General features: G+C 37.9%; 4 protein-coding genes across 6 annotated transcripts; 2 read left to right on the forward strand and 2 right to left on the reverse strand.

Moving 5' to 3' along the window:
• Positions 1 to 124: 124 nt before the first annotated feature.
• LOC111329243 (G protein-coupled receptor 157) lies at positions 125 to 2758 on the forward strand. The gene is made up of 3 exons (XM_022933880.2): positions 125 to 824; positions 1567 to 1767; positions 2351 to 2758. The coding sequence occupies exons 1-3, from the start codon at positions 177 to 179 to the stop codon at positions 2609 to 2611; spliced, it is 1110 nt and encodes a 369-aa protein (XP_022789615.2). The 5' UTR covers positions 125 to 176; the 3' UTR covers positions 2612 to 2758.
• On the reverse strand, positions 2667 to 13512 carry LOC111329228 (iron-sulfur clusters transporter ABCB7, mitochondrial). Of its 2 annotated transcripts, XM_022933863.2 has the most exons (15): positions 13338 to 13512; positions 12360 to 12443; positions 10841 to 11032; positions 10172 to 10301; positions 9414 to 9600; positions 9235 to 9316; positions 9060 to 9148; positions 8496 to 8583; positions 7264 to 7438; positions 6697 to 6854; positions 6119 to 6288; positions 5772 to 5901; positions 4662 to 4937; positions 3569 to 3856; positions 3244 to 3384 (listed from the first exon to the last, which is right to left on the reverse strand). In XM_022933863.2, exons 1-14 carry the CDS (start codon positions 13470 to 13472, stop codon positions 3602 to 3604), a joined length of 2151 nt encoding a protein of 716 aa, XP_022789598.2. In that variant the 5' UTR covers positions 13473 to 13512; the 3' UTR covers positions 3244 to 3384; positions 3569 to 3601. The 2 variants fall into 2 exon arrangements, with proteins under 2 accessions (XP_022789604.2, XP_022789598.2); XM_022933869.2 differs by having other exon boundaries at positions 2667 to 3856.
• Positions 13513 to 14864: 1352 nt separating this feature from the next.
• On the forward strand, positions 14865 to 18666 carry LOC111328448 (dehydrodolichyl diphosphate synthase complex subunit Nus1). 2 transcript variants are annotated; one of them, XM_022932885.2, is made up of 5 exons: positions 14866 to 15240; positions 15366 to 15500; positions 16524 to 16673; positions 17754 to 17853; positions 18347 to 18666. In XM_022932885.2, exons 1-5 carry the CDS (start codon positions 14961 to 14963, stop codon positions 18435 to 18437), a joined length of 756 nt encoding a protein of 251 aa, XP_022788620.1. In that variant the 5' UTR covers positions 14866 to 14960; the 3' UTR covers positions 18438 to 18666. The 2 variants fall into 2 exon arrangements, with proteins under 2 accessions (XP_022788628.1, XP_022788620.1); XM_022932893.2 differs by lacking the exon at positions 15366 to 15500 and having other exon boundaries at positions 14865 to 15240.
• Positions 18667 to 19531: 865 nt separating this feature from the next.
• On the reverse strand, positions 19532 to 24392 carry LOC111328439 (uncharacterized). The gene is made up of 5 exons (XM_022932874.2): positions 23654 to 24392; positions 22985 to 23206; positions 21119 to 21361; positions 20496 to 20655; positions 19532 to 19755 (listed from the first exon to the last, which is right to left on the reverse strand). The coding sequence occupies exons 1-5, from the start codon at positions 23768 to 23770 to the stop codon at positions 19589 to 19591; spliced, it is 909 nt and encodes a 302-aa protein (XP_022788609.2). The 5' UTR covers positions 23771 to 24392; the 3' UTR covers positions 19532 to 19588.
• Positions 24393 to 24900: the final 508 nt, after the last annotated feature.

A 24900-nucleotide genomic window follows, 5' to 3' on the forward strand; every position in this document is an offset into this window, starting at 1 on the left:
GAAAATCACTTGAATAATAGAATCATGTGATGTCTGATGCAAACGCGTGTTAAATGACGTACTGTAACTATCCGTGTAGCCTGACTTCGTGTGACTCACGTGATTTTTTTTTTCAACATCGCATCATTGAAATTTAAAGGCTGAGTTTGGTTGTAGCCCGTTAGTAGGTCGATAACATGTCCGATGTCACAGTACCAACGTTTGATATACCAACTACTCTGGGCTTTGGAGCCATTGGAAATACAACCTTAAACCGCACCTTGGTTGTTCTGACCTCAGCTTTGTCTTTAATCGGAGCCATAGTTATCATTATAACATATTATGCATGGAAGGATATGCAATCGAACTCGAGAAAAATTCTTGTCTACATTTCTGTCGCTGACTGTGTTGTAGTGTTGAGTTTTATGTTCGGTGCATTTTTACCTCCGAACACTAACTCTCCCTCTTGCACAGCTCAGAGTTTGTTCTACACTACATCTAACCTATGCTCCATCTTTTGGTCCACATTTATGGCTGTCTTTTTGTACGTATCGATAGCGAGGAAAAAACCTAAATTGGCTGACAAAATGTTCTATGTTTTTCATGCTATTGGATGGGGAGTGCCTGTGCTAATTGCTTGCTTAGCGCTGCAAGCAGACGTGCTTGGAAATGATCGCGATATTTACAGCTCAGCTTGGTGTTGGATCAAGGTGCAGGACAGTGGCAAAAATGTCAAGGATAGTTACATCATGTGGATGCTTGTCACAGGAAAAGCGTGGGAAATATTGGTCTTTATACTTATTCTTATTTTCTACGGGCTGCTAAAATGTCATCTTCGACAAGAGGTATGTGTCTGTCGATAACCCCAATGACCCACTCGACTGCGGCAAAATATGTATATTTTTTGCATCAGATGAAGTTAATTGACTGTTTATCACATGTTATGTTAAGCGTTACCACATGACCAACTCTTGCGGAGCATACGATCCTTGAAATCGAGATATTGAATAAAATAATATTCAAGCCTTCAAAACCACAAGACAGAACTTACTTCGTAAAGACGACTTTAGTGTAAATTGGTAACACTGTAGTTTAATTACGTGCATTAACTTTTGTCAGGATTTTTCTCATCTCTGAATTATTTGATAAAATGACCATAAAGAGGTTATGACCTTCAAAGACGTTTACTCTTACTGCGATTTCTAAACAATGAACAATTGCTTCGTACTTTCTTACAATATATTGCGACCGTCGCTTTCCGGTTCATGATTGGACACGCACACGCATCTAAGTGGCACGTTCGATCATGAATGTATCACGCGATCGTCTAGTTGTACATGCACATTACATGTGTTCTCTGACGTAACGCAATATCAGCGCATGCTGTTAAACCTTCCTCTAGCCCTTTATGCATACGGACTGTCAGGGTGCTCTCACGTTCCAAAAAGCGCCATTTACGTAATAAGTTATTTTAACTGAATTCCTATTTTCATTGGTAACAAAATATTGACTCAATGTGATAAACAAAATCCCTGGCTGAAGTGCTGTGGAACATTAAACCCTAATGTTTTTTACGTCTATTTTTAGGTGTACATAAACGAAAGAAGCTATATTGCATGTAAATCTCTGGAAGCAGCAAAGAGATTCGACAAAAAACTGACTTTAGTTCCTGTTATTTTTCTCTGTTTACGATCCTGGGGAATGATGCGCTTCGCAATTTATTTGAGTTCGTCTGTGCACGAATCACAATCAGTACGAAATGCGCAAGAAGTCTTGATATATTTCCAGGTGAGTGTTCCAACGGTATGATTTTATTGTGTGTTCGTCAGTGGAGTGGAGAAGAGCATGCGTGAAGCGACCGTGAGAAGATTAGGGAGAGGGATAGACTTCTTGGGAATCGGAGGGATCCTAAGAAACTCAATGTCATTACTATTTTGGTCTAAAGACACCCAGTTTTTTTTAAGTCCTCCAAAACTCAACTTCGTCATTTTCAGAGGTAATTACTTAACCTAAAAGCAATCTGCTCTCTGTACATGGACTTAATTTTCTCTCACTGGTCGCCCAGCGCTCCCATCTTTGGGATTGCGCGACGACCCGAGATAACGGTGCGGGTACACATAATTTTAAAGTAAGAGCCCAGAAAATTACCTGCTGGCTGAAAAAAAAAAAAAATAATAATAATAATAATAAAAAAAAAAAAAAAAAAAAAGACACAGTCAACTCCAAGACCTTAATAGTAACAAGCGAGTATTTTCTGCCTCGCGGGAAACCAAACAAATATCAAATGAGTAAATGAATCGAGCTTCGTTAGCAAGTTAACAATTCAGCGGTAAATGAAGAAACGTTTACAAAATTACCAATACTTTTTCAGGGAGTATTTGAAAGTGCACAGGGTCTTACCAACTTTCTCATGTTCTGCCTGTTTACCGAGAAATTCCAAGTGAATATGAAGAGAACAATTCAGAGATACTGCGGCATGTCGTACTGTCCTGTAGACCTCGACATTCAAAACACGGATGATAGCCAGACCCAACCACAATCATCACAAGAGAACGAAAGCTCTTCAATATTTGGAACCTCAGATTTTGGTCCGAAATATTCCTATCATACCGTGAGTTGGATGAATTCTTAGAAAAATACAGAAAATGGGAGGAAAAAGGAGGAGCGAGCACAAAAACAAAACTAAATTTGAATACATGTTACAACTTTATTCCTGTTACCATTACGTAACAGGGGCGGATCTATGGGAGGGGGTGCAGGGGGTGCGATTTGCTAAGTAAACGTTTCATGAAATATCTTAACTGAAATAGATAGGTTTCTTAGTTCTTGTCGAGGTCTTGACGAAGAAACCATTGCTTGTTTCCTAAATAATTATTTTTCAGAAATTACACTGCGGTTGCCAGCGCAGCATTTCGTCCGAATATTAGTAATTGAAGCAATATCATGTGGTTTTGAATCAAGAACGATTAAAATCATCCGTTGGAATTTGTCAATAATTAAAATGTAAGTATTTGAACAAAATTTTGCGTACACAGAAAAAAATATCCTACCAAGTTATTTGTCAGCGCAGTAGAGAGATGATGGTGTGGTTCTAACAAATAAACACATGTAAACTTATTGACCGCTCAAATTCTTTGTTAATTCATGTCTGACATCACCCGGTAAAATGCCTGGTTTAACATTTTTACCCACAATTTCCGCAAGTAACTCCGTTCATGTTTTCCCGCATGTGACGCTGAGCAAACGTTTTTCCCGCGTTTTCCACCTGCTTGGTGACATAATTTCCCACGTTTTCCACCAGCAACACCTTTTCCCGCGTTTAGCACTGGTCCAAGTTTTTCCCGCGTTTTCCGCGACAAACTCATTTGCCATCTCACTTTCAACAGTAGCAACTAGAGCATATCTCTGGGGGTTTCCAACATTAAAAACAGTTACGTTAATAAAATTATCGTCAAATGGACAGACTGCCTTTCTAAAAAATGCACTTAAAATTGCAAACTGTGTTTACGAAGAGACTTCTGGTTGCATGCTCATGTCTGAAACATTCTACATTGCCTCAAAATGACCATGAAAATCGAATATCAAACACCTCGCTTCCACGCTAGTTCCAGTTTCCTTCACATTACATCCCGGCAGCTGACGTATCATCGACCTGAGTTCTGTGAATGTCGACTCTATGTGCCTCGTGTTGCTTGTGCCACAAATGAGCGTATAAACTGTTAGAGTCTGTGATGAGTGAATAATGAGAACCTCTCTCACGCACGCGACCCTCTTCCAAAACAAGAATTTCGTCTGCGTCTACCACTGTGGACAGTCGATGAGCAATGAAGATAGAGGTACGATCTTTTGTAACACGTTTAAGACTATCCAGGATATTCTAAAGTGTAATTTGCAACAAAGTGTTAGTCCTTGCGAGCTAAATGCTCTCAACGCTTTAAACTCTTAACAGTCTGCTCTCTCTTCACCACAAGCCAAGGTTTTCAGAATCTACATGGCACCAATCCTGTGCTTGTTGCGGATAAAAACTGAAAGGCCGTGGCAGTTAACTCTATGTTCAGTGATTAAATTGCTTCCAATAACTCAGTCCGACAAGAATAGAAGTGAAACACCAGTTCGCAAGCTTGAAAAAATTGCTAAGGATGATATTCAATCGGCAAATTACTGTAAATTCCATCTAGGGTGAGAGAGGGAAAACCGTTCTAAGACACATCTCGTATGATGAAAGATAATCAGAGTTCGGGATGCATCAGCCGGCCTCTTTATGTGCCCCTAACACCCGTGAGAGTAACAAGCGTCTTATTTCTCCTGACAACATCAGTACTGTATCAAACATTAAGGTCACAAAAAGTAACAGGCGCTCTTTACCCGACTCGACCCAGACCTCATCGTTTTATCACTATTCTGCTACTATAAGTACTGTTTACTATCGCGCTTCGCTTTGCCAACAGAATGCCTGGAACAGGCTTTAAAAATAAAGGAAATGATCACCAACAAAAGAAGAATTCTACTTGTGAATACCACAAGAAACATAGAGAAAAGTAGGGAGAATATGCTTACCGACGGATAAGACTAAAAACTAATGCTTACTGATGTTACCGTGTAATGGGTTGCAGTGAGGCGTAAAGGGTGCTTATTTACTACGCCCTGGCGCTATGGGTGGAAAACTTCTGATAAAATCTTACCATTTCCGTGATAGAATCCAGCGAGGAAGTGGCTTCGTCGTACATAAGTATAGGTGGATTTTTCAAGATAGTCCGAGCAATAGCTACTCTTTGTTTTTCACCGCCGGACAGCTTTAAACCACGTTCGCCGACCTGAGTTTGATATCCTTTGGGCATGCGTTGTACCGCATCGTGAATCTCCGCCATCTTGGCTGCCTCATAAACTTCATCTTGTGTAGCTTCAATGCGCCCGTAGTTTATGTTGTAGAATACGTCATTGTGAAAAAGAACTGTGTCCTGATCAGGAAAAAGTTAATGTTTGTCTTAAACGACTAGAAAAGATAAACATGCAACTTCTCTAAACAATATCATAACATTCGGGAGCAGTCTTTTTCTGTCACCTGGAAGGAAAAGGGGGGGGGGGGGAATTCCTGGGGATCACATGGTTTTCAGGGGGGACGCAGGGGGGAATCAGTCGTCGCCAACAGAGTATAAACAATTACTGGTACTTAAACCAGAAAAGACGGGATGAACCTTAATCTAACACTTAATTCTTCTAAAGATTCAGAAAAAAAAAATAACAAATTTGACAGTGGTTTAGCGTGGTTTGTATCGACAACGTGGTCTTAACGACAACGACATTCGTCATCACAGTGGACAAAATGCGCCGAGTGAGTCTGCAACAAATTTTACCACCGTGATGACAAATATCATTGTCGATAAGGGTACAGACCACGCCAAACCACTGTCTATTTGTTTTTACCACAATATCGACATCAAATAAAACGATTCTTTCAATGCGTGACCACTGCGTGACACGTTGATGCGAGCAGCGTTGTCTGTGCTCTTATCAACAACGGCAAATTGGCCCATCACATCAGTTGCGACGTTACTGCTAAATGGAGTAAAAAAAAAAAAAAACACTTGACGGCTGGGAAGCGAGTAATTATGCGAGGTCATTCTACATATGATCGTAAACAAAAACTACGAAAATTTGATTTGAATCGAACATTTAACCTTGAAAAAAAATTTCATGTGCAGATGACAGTTATACAACGTAAAAGCTTAGGTCTTAAGTTGCAGAAAGTAAAGACAATGAGCCGGGCTGTGTCTAACAAAGTGTAGCCATACTTGCGGTACAACTCCTATAGCTTGTCGCAAGGAATCAATCGTAAGATCTCGAATGTCATGGCCAGCCATAAGGATACGACCATCTGAGGGATCATAAAATCGATACAGCAAGCGGACAATGGTGGATTTCCTAGTAAAAAGAACAACAAAAATAAATAAATGAAAGTACAACTTGTAAAAACTTTTGCTTAAATGTCATTGACCTAATTCCAGCGTCGCATTTCAGCGGCTTTATAAGTGACGTACTGCTTCCAGTATATCTATGGAGAAAGATCTGGTAACGAGTGGGTTTCACTCTGTGTTTAGTGATTCCTTGGATTTAAATGTTTGTTATTCAATAAGATTACCCCGAGCCACTGCCTCCTACAATAGCAATCTTCTTTCCTGCTGGAACAGTGAATGTCAGTCCGTTAAGGATATTCTGGTTTGGCAGGTAGCCAAACACCACATTGTCAAATATAACGTGTGATTTTTCATCACCAGGTTTCAGAACGAGTGGAAAAGCACCAGGTTTGACCTAAAGAAATAAGTAATAGGAAATATGTTGCTTATATCATATATAAACTTTAGTTAATAAAAACCTGCGTCTCTCACGAGGAATTGAAGGGCATATGTGACTATTGAAGGCATACTGTTACAATCAGATCACCGTCTTGATAATCTGTCGCTAAGAACGCGGAAAGGCTCCTTATTCGTCAGCGGTTTCCCGCGGAACTCTGCGCCCACCCCGGACGCGCGTCAAAGAGAGCAGGAAAATCAACCTTGTAAACATGATTAAAATACCACTCCACAAGTTACCAAAACGTTGCCTTTCGTTACAACGTTTTAAACTTTCTTATACCTTCCCGTCTTAACCCTTCAAAACGTCTTAAACCTTCAAAATAGCCTACAAAAAGCAACACAGAAAAGTTTCAACTGCCTTTACCTTGATAGCCGAGGAGACCTTGTGAAGATCAAACAATGTTTGCATGTCCACAAGTGATTGCCTTATATCACGATACACAGAACCCAGGAAGTTGAGAGGCACCGAGAGTTGAAATAGCAGACCATTCACCATCACTAGATCACCGACAGACATGGTGCCTGACCAGAGAACAAAAGAACATTTTGACTTACTCGCGTGCAGGCTTTACGCAAGCCAGGATAAACGAGAGAGACTGAGACTAAAATCCCTATGGATATACCATGGCCTATGCGGGCGCAACGCTTTTACGCAATCCCTTTTTTTTCCTCGCAGTCCAAATTTCTTGCGCTTAAAGGAGGGAGGCTGAACGTAAGGTAACTTAGTAAAGTTTTTCTAAGCTGTGACCAACTGTATTCTGAGCGCTCAAAAAGCAATTCTTCTGCTTTGAAATCGAATGATCTCCACGCATGTGTTGATCATAGAATAGAAGTTTGAAATAGAGGGCTTGGCAAATTCGACGAAAAGTAATAAACTTAAGATAAATGGCATTAAGTCATCAAAGTTCAAGTAGACTAAACTCAAACGTACCTTGCATGATTTGCCTGCTGGCCAGTATCATAATTGCGCTCAAAGAGGCGCTGAAGATAAAATTCTGACCCCAGCTGAGCAAAGCTAAACTTGTTGTGGTTTTAAGGGACGCTTTCTCGTAATCTGCAAGGAGTTCGTCATATCTCTTGGCTTCATAGTTTTCATTGTTAAAATACTGAAACGAAAAGATAGAAAAAAAATGTATGAAGACACACAGGACGTCAAAGAGAGGGGGTCCTAACTGGCTCCTTTGAAGACACTTTGGAACCCAGAAACACAACAGAGTTTTAAAGAGAATTGAAGATACTTTGTCACAGATCATACAAAATCATCGCATTTCCAATATTTTGGCTCATCCTTGGTATAAAAACCTGTGAAGCTCACGAGTGACGTAAAACAAAGACAACAAAACATTATAAAAAATAGCGTACAGCAAAACAATACCTCACGAAACAAAGAAAACTTCGTCAGGTTTTTACACCGAGGATGACCCAATATTTTGGAGATTTTAGGGGCCCATGACTTCTAAGCTCCTTCTAAACCACTGTGTTCATTTACTCAGTTTCTCTGAACCTCATTAGAACCCTTTACACCCTAACAACAGTATGCATATTCTCTATACCGCCCTCCATATATTTCCTACCTAAGGTACTGACCATCAAGAGCTTCTTTAGTTGTTGATCATTTCCTTTATTCTCCTGACCTTAATGTTTGATTCAGGGGCGATATTGTAAGGAGAAATTAGGTGCTAGTCATTCTCAGGTGTCAAAGGGTTAAAATACTCTTAGTCTTTTGCAAACAAGAAAATTCAGCTCTCTTGGAGCACACGTGCCTAGCCATACAATTGGGCGTGATAATTCGAAAATTATCACCACTAGTGGCCACTACCACCAGCGCCTTTGTTTTGAAGCTTGGCATATCAACTCCGCCCACGCTCCTTTAAATCGTGATGATGGCGGCTTACTACCTGATGCCCATTTACACCTCGTCAGAAAAAACGGCAGCTAATTAGTGAGCATATAAAAGGGCTTCTTCTTGAAACGATCAGATCACCCCTGATGAAGGCACTAGACAGGAGTGTCCAAACATTGGGTCTATGAATTGTAATTTCAGTTACATTCATTAAAACTTTGAACCAGAGTAGCATCAAACCATGTCTACTCACTACAAGTCTTGTGTAACTGTGATTCCTTTCTGCCAGTCAGGTATTCAAAATAATGGGCCATACACACCTTAACTGTCTCGTAGTTGATCAGTGAATCAATGGCTTGAGAGCCAGCCTGGTTATCTGCTCTGTTCATTTGCACTCGAAACTTGGTTCTAAAACAGTTCACAGAAACAACAAAATGCATGATTGGACAAGCTGCAGCAGCGGTTAGGTTTGAAATCACAAGAAATAGCATGAATTCACTAAAAAATGTATCCAGTTATGCACAGTTCACTTAACTATATCCAGTTATGTGCAATTTACAGACAATTTTTGAGATTTTGGTGGGTTCCAATACATTATTGGTCTCAGATGAATAAATTATGGGTACCTGGCAGAACCCACCAGATTCAGGTAGATGGTTTGTTAGAAAAAAATGTAGAAGAAAGGCGAAAGAGATGTGAATCAGAGCAAACAATACAAATATTACTCAAATAAATTCCACTGTTGAGACCCAAACAGATTGGTTGCCTTGTTTGGTCCTATAAACTCAGCAAGTGGCAAATTTAATCACACTGCTGAGAGCCAATGATATGGAGCTATTTATTACATTCACTATATTACATGAGCAATATAAAAAACTTTGTACCTCCATTGTGTGACAAACAGTGTAAAGGCAACATATGTTGCTAGACAGGCCAGTGTAACTAGTCCAAACTCTTTACCACATCGGTATGTCTGCAAGAAAAATTTTTGTGAGATAACCTTATTTCAACACACACAAGCAACTCAAATGATAACAGAATTTATTTTCACCGACTCACCAAGATGCCAGCCACAAGTGACACCTCAAATATTGTTGGGAAGATGTTAAACACCAAAGCACTTAAAATGAAATTGATCCCTCTGAAAAAATTCAATGAAAAACAAAATGTTTATGGTAAAAACTTACATTGTTATTTAGTTTGAGGAAGTTGACCATGCAGTTTTTATAAAACAATACCTTGTTCCTCTGTCTATGGCCCTGGACAAAGCACCTGTCTTCCTGGTCAGGTGAAAGGTTAAGTCCAGGTTATGGAGATGAAGAAATGTCCTCTTAGCAACAACGCGAATGGATCCCTGAGCAACCTTTGCAAAGACTGCATTCCTTAATTCATTAAAAAGAGATGCACTTGTACGGGCTGCTCCATCTGAACATTAAGGAGATAACAAGAAAGTTGACAGCTAGGTCAATCAAATGAACAGACGATTTTATCAACTTCATCAACTAAAGGGTGTTATCTTGATAAAAAACAATTTCTACTTTCTGTTTTTATTGTTGGGAGGTCGAATAACAAAATTAATGATCATGCTTTGGAAATCAATGTGATTGAGGTGAGTAGTCAGTTGTGTGGAGATTCTTTGCATGTTTGATAGTCAGTTTTTCTCGTTGCCATGTTCCCACCAATAACGTAGCTCCATTCTCTGCCCTTAAAAGCACACACAACCCACAATTCCTCTATTCGCTCTGACGAAGGGCTAACGCTCGAAACGTTAGCTTCTGTAATCGTTACGGTGGCCAATTTACCATTTCAACTTTGTTGATATATCCAAGTTATTTCGTTACTCCCAACGACGCAGCCCCAAACAGTTTCTTTCAAAACTATCAGCCTTTATTCATTGATAGTCAGACCACTGCCTTAATGATCAAAATGTTAAAACTTGAAGATGATTCCTGAATGCTAGTTTCTATAATTGTTTAACCAAAGGAGCACTACTCACATCCCAACAGCAGTGCTGTCAGCGCTGTAAAGACAGTTCCACCTGCCGTTTGAACCAAGGCAGCTGAGTCCATGTTGTTTAGGTAATCAACAGCATACTTAAACAAGAATGGTACTTGTACATTCATCAGCTGAAGGACACAAAGTTTGGTGGTAAATCTCATGTGTCCAAACAGTAACATTTGATAAGTTACAATGATGTTAATCTGATGGTCACCACACATGACAGTAGTCATCTGGCAAGCAACATTGGTATTTAATACTAACCGCCTTACATGTTATCTGACTGTGTACAAACAAACAAATAGATTCCATGCTGCTGTGCATCTGTTCAGCAATAGATTGCAGATAACATTAGAATAAGGCAAGAACTAAAATATGACAACTGAGTTACAGCTGAGAGATGTTCTTACCACATCTTGACTCTTCAGGCTGTGATTTTTTACATAAAAACCCATGGCAACATGGAATCTATTTGTTTTATTTGATAAAAAGCATGATCAGTTCCTTTACACTTGTGACCCTAATGTTTGAGAAATCAAATGTTAGTAATCTTAGCAGTCAAATGGTTAAGGTTTGTGTATAAGATTGCCCTTGTACCTAAGCCTTGAAGTATACTATTAATAAAATCTTATGGTAAGAACTCACTGGTGCGTGTAACTTTACGTACCTTGGCTCCAATAAGCAGAACTACTGCAGCAACTACTCTTCTCTTCAAATCAGGCCTGTCTTTGGGCCAAACATGTTTTAACATTCTTTTAATTATTGACAAGCTATCTGTGGATGATACATTTTTCAGGCTTTTTGATGTGATATTGGTACCTCCATGCTGTTGTCGCTTACTCACAAAGAGGAGTCCTGGCTGTTGAAGATGTGACATAGAAATCTTCATGAGAACATATCCAATTTGAATGTTGTTTGTAAAATGAAATCAGTTAAATGAGCTAATCAAGTGATACCCAGTATATCAACAGATCACAGAACACATTTTTTTTGTAATTTTTCTTTTTTTTTTAAATATACTCTAGTGAGCAGCACACAGCAACAGATCTTGTCAACTTCTTTATTTTCTCCAACCAGTTTCATCCAATAACACAGACTTTGTCAGGGAGTATGAACAAGATAGTGAAGGAACTTATTTTATACCTAATCATTGTGGTACAAATCACGTTCCAACAAGGGTGTGAACAGCAAAAAAACACTCTAAAAATATTACGTGCAGGATATGACTAAAATCCTGCGTGACGCTAAAAATGTGCAATGTTTAATTTTAGAATGAGAATGCTTAATTTTGGGGCTCATGGATTTGATGTTAAATCTGTGAGCCCCAAAATTAAACATTCTCATTAAAAAAAAAAAAATTTTTAAAAATTTAAAAAAAATTAAAAAACCATCTTTATTTACCCTTTCACTCCCAAGATCTCATTAGTAAATCTCCTTACTGTCTGTGATACAATTCTTATGATATTCCTTTAGAGAACTTGGTATCTGATCAACCAATAATCCACTGGTTGATATTTTTCTTCATTCTCATCACTTGTATTCTTGATATTGTATTCATTTTGTGAGGAGAAATTCTGTCTTGGTCACTCACAGGAGTGAGAGGGTTTTAAAGTGCCTTAGCAGCTCTGGGAATATTGTTCTCACCTTACTTTGCCCTCTGATGGGAAAGTGGCCCTATGGTTATCATACTAGCACCTACTTCAAAGGGCAAATATTGCTATCTAAAGGTCAATTTCCTATCCAGTGGATAGGTATCGACAAAATCTAATGTGCTATCCACTGGATAGAGATGTAACCAGCAGATTGCATTATCCAACTTTCAAAAAACCAGGACCTCAACTTAAACACATTTTAGGAAGAAGGGTACAAAAGAAACCAATGTGTTTTTTTGGGCAAAAACCTCAATTTTCAAAGTGCCTCTAACCACCCAGGAGCAAAAATGGATATGAGCAAACTGTGAAAGAAACAAGATAAAAATTATGCTAGGGGTAACTTGCAATGGACTAAAATCCCATCTATGGGAAGAAGCAACACTCAAACATACTTTAAGCTACATTTGAAACCTTAACATTCCTACAACTCTTACCGTACGGGAATGCCAACCTCTCAAAAGAAGGTTAGGCACACAGGGCTACAATTAAAACTACTTTGCAAATAAAAAAATTTGATTAAAATAATGACTTTACCTCACAAGAAGCAAATTTACTGCTCAGAGAAGGTATTATCTTTGTTGCAGCTGGCTTCGGTCTTATATGGTGTCCACGAGAGCCCTTAAATCAAAATTCCAATCATTAGTTTATTAATTTTGTTCCTGAAACATTCAAATTCATGGCACTCTATTACATGTGAGCTACATGTGAATTCAAAATAAAAAATATCTCAAGTAAATGTTAAAAAAGCCAAGAGATAATCTATAAAGGAGTCCTAGACCAGATAACTCACTAGCCTTGGGAAAAAATTATACAGAATGTACTTAGAAATTTAATGATTTTCCTAATACTTGCTCTCCATCTAGGCGATGATTCTTAGCAAGAAATACCCACCCATCCCACCCCATGGGAGGACATCCATCACACAGTAATCTCGTGCGAGGGAAATTAACGTCTCCTGCCTCTAACCCTGCAGGAGACGGGACCTCCATTTATTCGTCGCTGATCACTTCCGCTCAGGTTGTCGAGATGTAAGTCACTGTTACTAACAGTATGCCTTTTCTTTATACTACTCTAACTAGCTCTGGTTGATGATCAGACGACCTGATCGATCGAGTAATAAGTTAATTACATAATATCTACTAAAACATGTATTTTTTAAGTGCTTTAAAGGGTTTGTTCGTGAAACTACATAACGTTGAGTTTTTCAGTAGCCTCCAATGCTCGCTCCATCACTTTTGCATGAAAAGACAAACAAGTACAAGACATGGAAGGGTCAAGGGTCAGTCGATCGTCGAGGATGAGGGATAAAGTTTACAAATCTCGCTATAACTCATCGCTGCGTTGAAGTCTTTTGTTGACTTCATATATAATTCAATACAGCAAGGGATAGACAACTGTCTTTCTGGAGTGATGGTACACTTGGCTACAATGATCAAAGATTTTTTGGGGCACGGTTCGTAAAATCACTTAAAATATTATGCTTATTCGAAAGGCACGAATAACTTCCCTTACCTGTAGGGCAGACCATCTGTACGAGTATCTAGATCCCGCATTCAAACTTGGCTGCAGGCATAATCGAGGATTATAAACTCTGTAGGCCGTTTGTATTTGTAGAAAACCACAACAGGTTCTAAAAACCGGCGCCATATTGTTTCCGCCATTAAAGATTAGGTCAGTTTCTCATCCAGACCCCCATCCGGCTCACGGCCTACCGGAAGTCTTGGTGGGAACACATGATAAACTATGCCTGCACCACGCTCGACATAAGCCGGGAAAATCCCTCACAATTGTATATTTGGCTGTCGTAAAAAATACAGAGTTAAACCACAAGCGACCCAAGCGTACTATGTGTGATTTTGGGGTCTAAAGTTCATTAACGGCAATACCTAACGTGGTACGATTTGGGTCTGTAAATGTTTCCTCAGTTTTATACATTTACTGTTGTTCATAGGATGGATCATGTCAATACCTAACATATTAAGATCGAATTTTGAGCGTAGGTGTGGGTCGTTATAAAAAGGAGAAATTATAAAAAAAATTACGAAAAAATTAAAAAGGATAATAAAAGCGAGGAATAAAACATGTGAAGTCTCCTTACTTTTTTCCGTAGCCACTTTGTTGCCAACGGTTGTTTTAACGCTGTTTTGGCGACTTTCTTTGTAACGCTTTTGGTGTTACCCATGATCAACTATATCTATAAAGGGAAAAGTTATAAAAAAAAAATTAAGAAAAAATTGAAAAGGATAATAAAAGCGAGGAATATATCGTATGAAGTCTCCTTACCTTTTTTCCGTATCAACTTTGTCGTTTACAGTCCTTTTAACGCTGTTTTGGCGACTTTCTTTGTAACACGTGTGGTGCTATCGGTCAACTGTATATAGAAAAACTCAAGTTTGAGTTAGAAACAAGTTAGAAACAATCAGAAAATAACTAATGTTACCATTTCTTTTTTTGGGACTTATGAAAAAAGTCCGCCTTAGTTTTGCTCGTAAAAAGTTTTCTCAATTAAATCGTCAAAAAAAATTCAGACTTCTTCTGAACTTGATTATGAAAAAGTGAAAATGGACAGCTTTGAAGTGGCAACTGACCTACACGCAACAGGGATGTTTCAAACTCACGCTCTTTTAAATTTCTTGTATTACTAGATTGTTTGTTTAAAACAGAGACAAAACGTAGGGAAAATACTCAAACTTCCATTCATTCATTTCCCATCAAGTATCAAGTCACTTCTTTTAACCAAAACTCTAAAAGTTTCAGTTAATATTGTGCCACGAGGACACATCGAGAAAATCTTTTTATTGGTGTAACTGTCACCGTGGAAACGAAAAGGAACAAATTTGCTGGTTTGAAATCATTCCCATTTGATCTAAAGAGCAAAATGAAAATTTATTCCTTCAAGTTCGGAGATCTTGATGTAATTTTGGGGCTCACATGTACGACACTTGTAGTCTCACTGTAGCAAGTACACATTTTGTCACGCAACGGGTGTTGAAATGCCATCTGAGGTTGAACGTGGGCATATTGGGCTTTGACGCATGCTCACACGCCGTCACTTTTGACTGGTGGTTTAGGAAACGTTCTACAAAATAGTAATGGAGTGGTGGTAACCCTGATTTACTTAGTATTTTACCCACGATGTGGGTCTGTAAATGTTTCCTCAGTTTTATACATTTACTGTTGTACATAAGATGGATCATAGTTATTTTATTTGACGAAATTAGGAGTTATTTCTCGATCAGTTCGAGAACGTGTACACATGGAAATATTAGGAACGATTCACTAAACCTCATGAAACTTCCAAGACACATCAGTTTCATGGTTCTAGAGTCTGATATCAGTTTTGTAGACCTGGCTCAACTTATTGTCTGGTCGATGGCTATGGGAATTCCTTACATCAGCGTCTACGACAGAGAAGGTAGGTCGTACAATTTCAACTTACTTGTATATACCCAGCAGGATGCAATTTGGTTTACCCTAAAATTTTAGAAAAATCGATGCGTTTTTAGAATCGGTTGTAAAAAGAGTATTGCTCGTTCTCAGGTACACTTAAGAAGAATGTAGCAGCCCTCTCAAGTGAAATCATTCGGAAGCAAAAAGAAGTTTTTATGGATGAATCCAGCAAATGTACATTTGTTCTAAGAACAAAAGATGTTAAATTCGATTGTGAGGTTCTTGGTAAGTCAGAGCAATGTATATTTGTGAGGTTGTAAGGTTATATGATGCCGATAGTTTTTATTTGGGTTTGTATAAGCATGGTTCTTTGATATATAAAATTGTTTTTTATTTTATTTTTTTCGTATTACGTATTAAAAATTGAACTCTTCCCTGGGGTCCTAAGTCCGGATTGACATGTTTCTCATATTACTCTGAACTTTATTACGTTATTTCCTCCCCTGCACAATAGCCAATTAATGAAGTGTTTCCGGTTTAATCCTACTAGCAAAACCAGAGTGTAATTTTAATCTCATGCTGTGACTCCAGTCTCATACATCAGACATTATTGTTGTGAAGAGAAGAGGGGGAGCTATATTCTTTGAACTTTACAGCTATCAGCATCTCATGGTCCAAATCCCATACAAGTTGACCAGACTATATTCGGTTTTCATTTGTTTTGTTAATTATGTGACCCCTAGAAAGGTTTGTCATATGTTAAGCATGTGACAGGATATCAGATACAGAAGCTGACAAATAAAGATCATGAAAATCCTGTCATCCCTTGCTATTCTGGGTGTACCTTGTGGTTAAAATCTACTTACCATGCTGGGGTTTCTTCTTTCAATTTTAAGGATCACATGATTTATTTTATTCCTTTGCACAGTTTTTGTTTGTATAGAAAACTGCTGAAGCTGACATTTTAATTTCAGAATATTGTTTTTACATTTTTTACACACTGTCCCATTTTAGGTTTGTCTCTCTTGACAGTATCATTTTCACCACTGTTGGCCATGAGAAGATTGATCTAATAGGTGTTTTTTTCGGTTATGTAAGAGAAAGTTCTCATTAAAGCCTGTCTGTCACTTTAAATTTGTTTTCAAACTTTTATAGTCCTTGTTATCATATTTTATGAGTTTGTGTCAGTGCCTCCTTAGTGGTGATCATGTTTATCTTTCCCCAAATTTTCTGCAGTGTTGTTGACACTATTTGATCTAGGGTCAAAACTTAGTGGCTTAGTTTATTTTGTTGCCATTCATTCTGTAGCACCAACACAAGTGTGTATCAGCTTGCTGTCTGAGCAGGATGGAAAGGGAGACATTGTTGATGCTGCAAGGGAGTTTTGCAAGGGAGTCCAACTGAAGCATAGAACACCTAAAGAAATGGAGCCAGACATTTTCAATGGTATTCTTAAAGGTAAGTGGTGTGGAAGGAAAGGAAAGGAAATTTAATCACTGTTTGATCATTTGCACAGTAGGTGGGAGGTAGCATCAACCATTCAACTCCCAGAAGTGATTAACATGCAACTTCTCCCTGAAGCACGTGTGCATTGTCCAGAAAACTGGTGATGAGAATACTCAAACCTATCACGTAGAAGTTTATCTTGATGTAACACCAAATTATCATAACTAGTTTAAAAGGAAATCTGTAGTAGCTAGAAGGGAGAATTAGCAATCAAATCCTGGGAGTTAAAGGATAAAAGATCAGGATTTTATTTGTCATAATAATTCTGTGTCAGCAATTAAAGACTTGGTTGCAAGTCAGGGATAGGGTTATGTTTGAGGTGTTAACAAATCAGTCTCTCTTCCTCGTTTGAAATTGTAGAGCAGTTTTTTTTTTTATTTATCAGGATCACTTGAATGGCATTAGAGAATTTTTTTTGTTTATGAGTGATGCATGAAGTGTTACTTTCAACTTCCAACTTTATTATGGCAAATATTACAGATAGCAATATCCACCGCCTGTAGTTAGCAGATTAGCTAGTCAAGGCAAGCAGTGGTTACGCATATGTTATCTATATACAAATACAAATGGCTCACAAGAAAGACTAGAGAAAAAGAGTAAAAAAAAATGTTGAATAAATAAACAAATAAATAAGAATAAATTCAATTTAATTAAGTTTACATTGCAAATATAAGAAGCTGAGTTTTCATGAAATTTTTGTTATTAAGTCTGATAAATCAATATAATCATTTCCTTTTGAAAGTATTCAGAGTGAAGTGTTGTGGACATTGATTTTAAAGTTATTTTTGGACATTTGACATGTTAAGAATTGCAATGAAATTCTGTCTTGGGATGATGCAGGAATTTTTAAAATTCCCATTGAATGGAATCTCTATTTTGTTAGTATCATATACTCAGCACTGTTTTTGAGTGATAAGATCCCTGAGCTCAAAGTTGTTTAATGACTATTTACTTTAATTAGAGTGTGAGGTATGCTCAAAGTTTTACCTTCATAGGAAGCAAAGCTTCTAATGGGGATGTTCTTTATTGTAGCAACGTGTGGAATACCAGACCCAGAACTTGCTTTGAAGTTTGGTGATGCACAATTGATAATGGGATTTCTTCCATGGCAAACTAGACTAACAGAATTTCAGTAAGTAACCATGGTTATAACATTTTCCAGGCACCCATTTAGGCATAGATTTAACTGCATAGTCCTTGAAAGATACTGCAGTGAATAGCTCCTTGCTTGTTGCAAGGCGCATTCATCAAATGGAGGCTTTTCAAATGTCTGCCATGTCTTTGGGGTTAAAAATTTAAATCTAGTTCTATTTGATATGACAGATTAGAGGTTTAGAATTTGGAAGAGACCTTAGTTGATTTACTAATGTTTAAGGCCACCCCCCCACCCTCATCCTACCCCCACCCCCCACCTTCCTTCCTGCTTTTCCAAGCTCTTTCAGTCAAGGGAATTTTCTTGAGTTGAACTCTTCCAATGCAGACAGAAGTGTTTTCAATAAATATTTTTCTGTATGAAAGCTGTAATTACTGGGAGGATCACTTTCATGGATTTTATGAAACCGCAGTACACATTTATGATTATCGTATATTCAAATTCACAAATGTTTTTCTTTGTTTGCTTCTAGGCCTTTAAGAAGTCATGTCAACATCAAATATTCCACTTTCCTTTCATCTCTTACAAAGTATGGAACATGTCAACAAAGATTTGGAAAATGACAAGAATTATCTATAGTGATATGAAATGTTTGTATAATAGGGAAATGATTAAACTAATTTTGGCATTATTTTTATCAACATTTTGTATAAATATTTATAACTACTCTTAACATCTTTGATTTTGTCCTTTTCCTCAAGTAAATTCTGTGTACCTTATCAAAGTGGGCAAATATCCTCTGCTATAAATTATCTGATCAGTAAAGTAATAAAAATACAAAGTTTCATTGTACTTTTTCTTTAGAGTCCCTCATTAATAACTCTTACTAACCAAGACTGAGGTCCTTACTATGAGTTACCAACTTGTGTTTCTTCCAAAACCTGAGTTGAAAAAATGTGACAACACAGTACAAACCAAGAGGTTATCGATGAAAGTATTTGTTATATTCCTGATTTCAAATAGAGAGGGAAGATTTCAGTTCAAACACACCTTTGATTTAAGTGGGCTGTACAATGAAATACAGCAGACCAAATTGACCCGTCATAGTTTACGTATTAACTGAGAGATGTAATAATAAAGACAAAGAATCACTTTCAGTTTTTCCCATCATTCTGTGACTTTTTCAGTCTTCACTGCAACTGTGGTTTGGTCTCTTCAGGCATTGGACTCTCTTCCCAAAGGTGACAACGTGATAAGATCAAACTATAACTGCATAGACTAGTAATAATATTTGCAGAATGTACAGTGACTGCATGACTGTCTTCCAATCCTCCACAGTTATTCCTTTTCAGTGAAGCCTAGAAACTAGGCAAAGCGTTAGGGGCTATACCAATGCATAAATTTGAAATCTTTATTTGTAAATGTCATGCTTTTCCTTTAAAAATGATTGACATTAAGTTTGTATATTTGGGAGGTAGGGTTACTTGAATTTTGTGGTTTGGATGTACAGTTATTTTCTTTTAATTGGCCCCTACAGATGTCAGTCATTTTAATTTCATACCAACTGGTCAGGGTTTAGTGTACAGGTCAAAAAAAACCTAGAAATTCATGGCATTTTACAAGACCACTAGCCTATAAAGTCAAACTGTACAAGATTTTTCTGAGCAAATGAACATAAGCTTAGATTGAAAGCCTGAGAACAGAGCAAATGGTCAAATAACCAAATAATGATACTTTATTTACATTTCTAAATAGTTAACTCTGCACTGAATCATCATGTTTCAGTCTCGTTTGTTGGTCTTTCTTCCGATGTCTCAGGGAAGGTTTGTTCAGGTTTCATTGCACACAAGGCAAAGTTGACACTTGTATCCTCAATCCAACACCATTTGTTAAACACTGGCATGAAGAACATTCCTTTCACATCCATAATTTCTGAACCATCTGGGTAAATCAAAATAACAAAGAAATAAAATGAACATGGAAAAAGTATGTGCATGATATGAAAACCTAAGGTATATTAGGGCTACAATCCTTATCACAATTCACAATTGATAAAATATTTCTGCCTCCCCCCCCCCCCCCTTGTTAGTGTAGGCAACAAGAAAATTAAATGGCATGAAAAAAAATCAATATAACAACAGTACTTGGCAAAGGCTGTAGCTTGGACAGAATAGTGCTCAGAGAACAATGTTGATGCATAAGCTAGCAGTTGAAAATTAAGGCCATTGTCAGGCTTTTTTTTTTTCACCATAAGTAGCATTTTTCAAGTTTGTGAGTCTTATGCTTGTAACTAACGTGAAATGTTTTTTACCATTTTTGATTTCTCCTATTCCTGTGGAACAAGATTGAATGAAACAGAAAAGACTTGAATTTTCTGAATGGCTTAGAATAAGCAGGGTTATTATCCAACTGTGCTTCGTAGAGTACAAATAATGCACAAGACAAGCACAAATATCATGTGATGTTTGTACTCCAGAAATATCTGCGAAATTCACTTGCACTGAAATAACAATTTGACAAGTTGGAGAATAAATCTCTTATTAGATGTTTTGTTGTGTAGTATTGCTGTGTATTTTTACTGGTTGTTTGTATTTTGACTTGCCTAGGTCTGCTAGATTCTGTTGATCTTGCGATTAAAAATGCTGTATGGTTAAGTCACGAATTAAAAATTAATTACATACTTTGAGATATCAGATCTGTCAGCTCATCAACTGTTATGAACTTATTCCAGTCATGAGTTCCAGGTTTCACTAATCTCAGAAGATATTCTGCTCCCACAATGGCGGCGGCATATGACAAAGCTGTCTGGTTTATTGTTGTTATCACAAGAGAACCTCCTGGCTGAATAAATAAAATAAATTGTCTAAAAACTAACATTAAATCAATGTTATTAAGGTTAAAAAAAGGGGCTGTCCCATTTTTCCAATTTTCTGTTTCATTGGAACTGAAATTTAAGGCAATATGTTTGCATCTCAAGTCACCTGAGAAATGTAGCACGACCAGAGAGAAGACACATGTACTTCATCAAATACAGCACTGTTACATTCAACATCTCTTTCTCTCCATTATTTTCCTACTAACATCAATTCAGGTACTATTAACTAACCCATAAGTACAGATTCAGCTCCCACTTAGGGCTGAGTGATTACACCACTGGTAATTCTGTTACAAAATACACTATACAAGGTACCGGTATATCTCAGTGTCATTACTAACAGACAACACCAGGATAGCAATGGGGTACCACACAGATGTAACGGATAGAGGTGTGGAACTTGCCCTTCAGTCTAAAGTACAAACTCACCTTAAGCAACTGTGTACTGGCAGAAACAAAGGTGTCTTTATCTGTTACATGTTCAATAACTTCTGAAGCAACGACACAGTCAAATGATTCTGGTTCCTTGTCAGCTAACTCCTCTACTGTGGTGCATTTGTACTGCAAATTTCTGGTCACCTTGGGATCAAGCTGTGCATGTCTCAAAGCAGCATGTATATTGAATGCTGATGCATCAACTCCTGTCACTTCTGCACCTAGTCTTGCCAAAGGCTTTAAAATAAACCAAGTTTGTGTTAACTAGAGACCAACCACATCTTAATTTTTAATTCATTCATCTGTGGTGTATTGTGTTACATAGCATTACATAGAGTTACTCCTGTAAGAAAATTTCCTATTACTCTATTGCGTTGTAAGAAAAAATTAATTAAAATTAATTAAGAGTATTTTAAGGTAATTATACTATTGACTAGAGAGTATTTTATGGTATTTAATCATTGACTAGAGAGCCGAGTCACTTGACCCATGACCTGATTATAAAAAGTGGGAATCAGATTTTTGTGTGAAATTGGATGTGTAACTTTGTTCACCACATTCGTGCATTAATTGATAAACAGCCCTTATGATGCAAAACAGCTTCACTGAACAAAATAGGAAGAAATCGTCGCTTCTACGAGGTCTTGATGTTTGAGCAATCTGAGATTAGGAGGGCTTAAGGTGAGTGACAAAAAGTAATTTGCACACTTCCCCTTAGAAGGTGAGTCACCACCCTCCCCTCAACACAATAACCAAGAATCTTGTAATTCATCTGTACTAAGTCACTTGAAAGTCTCTCCTTGTCACCCCCTCCCCCAGGGGTTTCATTAAGGGCCAGGCACCGGACAAATTGACCGGTTGAGAGGACGGCTTTGCCCACCTGATTTGACCATCTGGAGGAAAGTTTATCAGATACAATGAAATATATGAAGTTCATATATTTTGAACTGCGGTGTTAGATACGTATGATGCACGACCCTTGCAGTAGATAGCGCTATTTAAGCAATAGCGAAAATCAACTTAACGGCCTGCTCCCAGTTGGCTTGTTAGCTCAATTGGTAGAGCGCTGCACTAGTATCACAGAGGTCAGTGGTTTGAATCCCGTACAGGCCTGATTTTTTTTTCAGGTCTGATTTTCGCTATTGCTTAAATAGCACTATCTACTGCGAGGATCGTGCATCATACATAGGAAAGTTTATCTTATAAAGAAGTTCAGTTCAAAGAGTTTTGCCCACCTGTGAAAACCATTTTCCCTTCTGCAGAAAACATTAATGAAACCCCTGGTCCCCCCCAAATAATCTTGCCTAATGTTTACTAATGTTACAAGAAATTAAAGAAACATTTGTTAACAATATGTAACATTGAAATGGGGAGAGGGAGATAAATGACAGTCATAGAAAAGATTTGATAAGTAGTAGAGCATGCTAAGACTTTAGCCACTCAGCTCATTGTAAGTCGCTGTCAGAACTTACAAGATCTGACTGAAAGAGATGGATTTTATTGAATATAGTAGATGTTTGGTGAGTCCGTGAAATTATTTCAACCCTGTTAAATGTCTCTGGCAAGAGTACCATATAACCCCATACATTAATTATGCATTCAGACTAGTAGACTTTGTTTTGAAAATTTTGTTGTGAAAGACAAAGAAGTGGAATGCATAATTAATGTATGGGGTTATATGGTACTCTTTCCAATGTCTCCATACATTGTTTTTCAATCATTGCATTGGGCACACATAACCAAGTCAAACTTAAAGGTCTCTTGCTCCTGGCTATGCAGGCAGTAAATCTAGAGAATCTTCTCAGGTACAATAAAAATCAATAATATTGGTGGTTCATAAACTGGCCACAAAACTCTAACCTCGGACAGTATTCCACCTCCACAGCCGATATCCAATATTCTCAAACCTCCAAGAGGTTTTGAGGGGGTGACATTTTCACCATGCAGATGCTCAAGAGAATTTTTAAGGAAAGGAACTCGGAGTTTATTCATAGAATGAAGAGCAGCAAAGTCACCGTTTAGATTCCACCAGTCACTTATTGTCCTGCTAAGCTTCTCAACTTCTTCCTCGTCAACAGTACTCTTGCGGAAAATTATAAAAGACGTATAAGTTTAGACATTTTACTAATCGTCCAGATTTATTAACGCATCATATCATTGTACAATGAAATATATGAAGATCATATATTTTGAACTGCGGTATTAGATACATATGATGCACGATCCTCGCAGTAGATAGCGCTATTTAAGCAATAGCGAAAATCAGACCTGAAAAAAATCAGGCCTGTACGGGATTACGAATCAACTCAACGGCCTGCTCCCAGTTGGCTTGTTAGCTCAATTGGTAGAGCACTGCACTTGTATCGCAGAGATCAGTGGTTCGAATCCCGTACAGGCCTGATTTTTTTCAGGTCTGATTTTCGCTATTGCTTAAATAGCGCTATCTACTGGGAGGATCGTACATCATATGCATCATATTGTTTGGTCTTGGTAAACTTGACCCGTAAATACCTCCAATAATTTCCTTACCTTAGTTGAGGTACAAAAATTCCTACTGCTCAGAAAAATAGTAGAAATATACTCTACTTGAGGTGAACTTAGCCAACATTTAATTCTGAAAGCAGCAGAGCACGTTCGGGCCGCCATGTTTGTTGTCGTTTTATTCCTCCGAGCCCACAGTCATGATACACCGTAACCGTACTTCGTGTAATTTAACAAATAAATAAAATTCAACAAATAAATAAAAGACGTATTTTTAACGAGGGAGGAGGGTACTTGGGTCAATTTTTGCTGCCTATGTGCCGCTGGCCTCTCAGAACCCCCACTTATCAAGAGGTTCTCTTGCTACCCGTTAAAGTCTATTCTGTGGCCAATTAAAGACTCCATCTCAGTCACTTTTGGGCAAACGTAATTTTGCGGCGATTCCGTGAGGACCTCTTTGTCATGATCTGCTGGGGCTAAAAAGAGAGTATACTTAACGTGGCGATTGAGCAATTTTGTCGAACTGAGTAATTCGGGATTGCTTTGTTTTTGCTTTACTTAGCTCTTTGATTGGTCCAAAAATCTCACGCCGCTCTCTCCACCAATCAGATGCAAAACTTCAACCGATCACATCTTCGGCAGTTTGGTTGGTCTTAGGTTGGGTTTTCATTGTTTCTTAGTGGCATTTTCCTTTCTTTTGATTGGCCGTTGTGATTACGTACGTTTTTGGTTTTACGACACTCAAAAATTTTTCATTAGCGCTTTAACAGGGGCGTGTTGTGTCACGTTAACACTCTCCTGTTTGGAATCAGTTTAGGTCAAAGTTTTAGCGTTTTCTTCCCTAGTTTCGCTTAATTCCAGGTAAGCCAACAATTGTTCACTCCATGGAAAACAGAAGAAAACAATAATCGGGGATTTTGAAATATACAAATGGTTTTTAAAGAAAATATGTAGTTTAAAATGCCTTTAAAAATGTTTACTGAGTTAGGTCATGTAATTTTATAACAACACTCATTTGCAGTAAATGGTTTGAACCCGGGGGTAACATGTGAAGGTGTAGTCTGATCGTCCGGGTGAGTGTAGTCCTGAGAAGGACTGTTGTCGGTGGTAGTGACTGACGTTTCGACAACCTGTGCGGAAGTCATCATCGGAGTCAAGTGAATGATTGTTGTCAGTAGAATGTTCTTATTCCAGTTCGTGTGAAATGATCGGTTGGTTTTGCCGTGATGTTATTGGCTGTAAGACTCAAGTGACGTAAGTCGGTCGTAATTGGTCTATTTTGATCTGTCGGTAAA

This window comes from Stylophora pistillata, chromosome 8 (assembly GCF_964205215.1).
Source record: "Stylophora pistillata chromosome 8, jaStyPist1.2, whole genome shotgun sequence".
In the NCBI taxonomy this organism is placed as follows: domain Eukaryota; kingdom Metazoa; phylum Cnidaria; class Anthozoa; order Scleractinia; family Pocilloporidae; genus Stylophora; species Stylophora pistillata.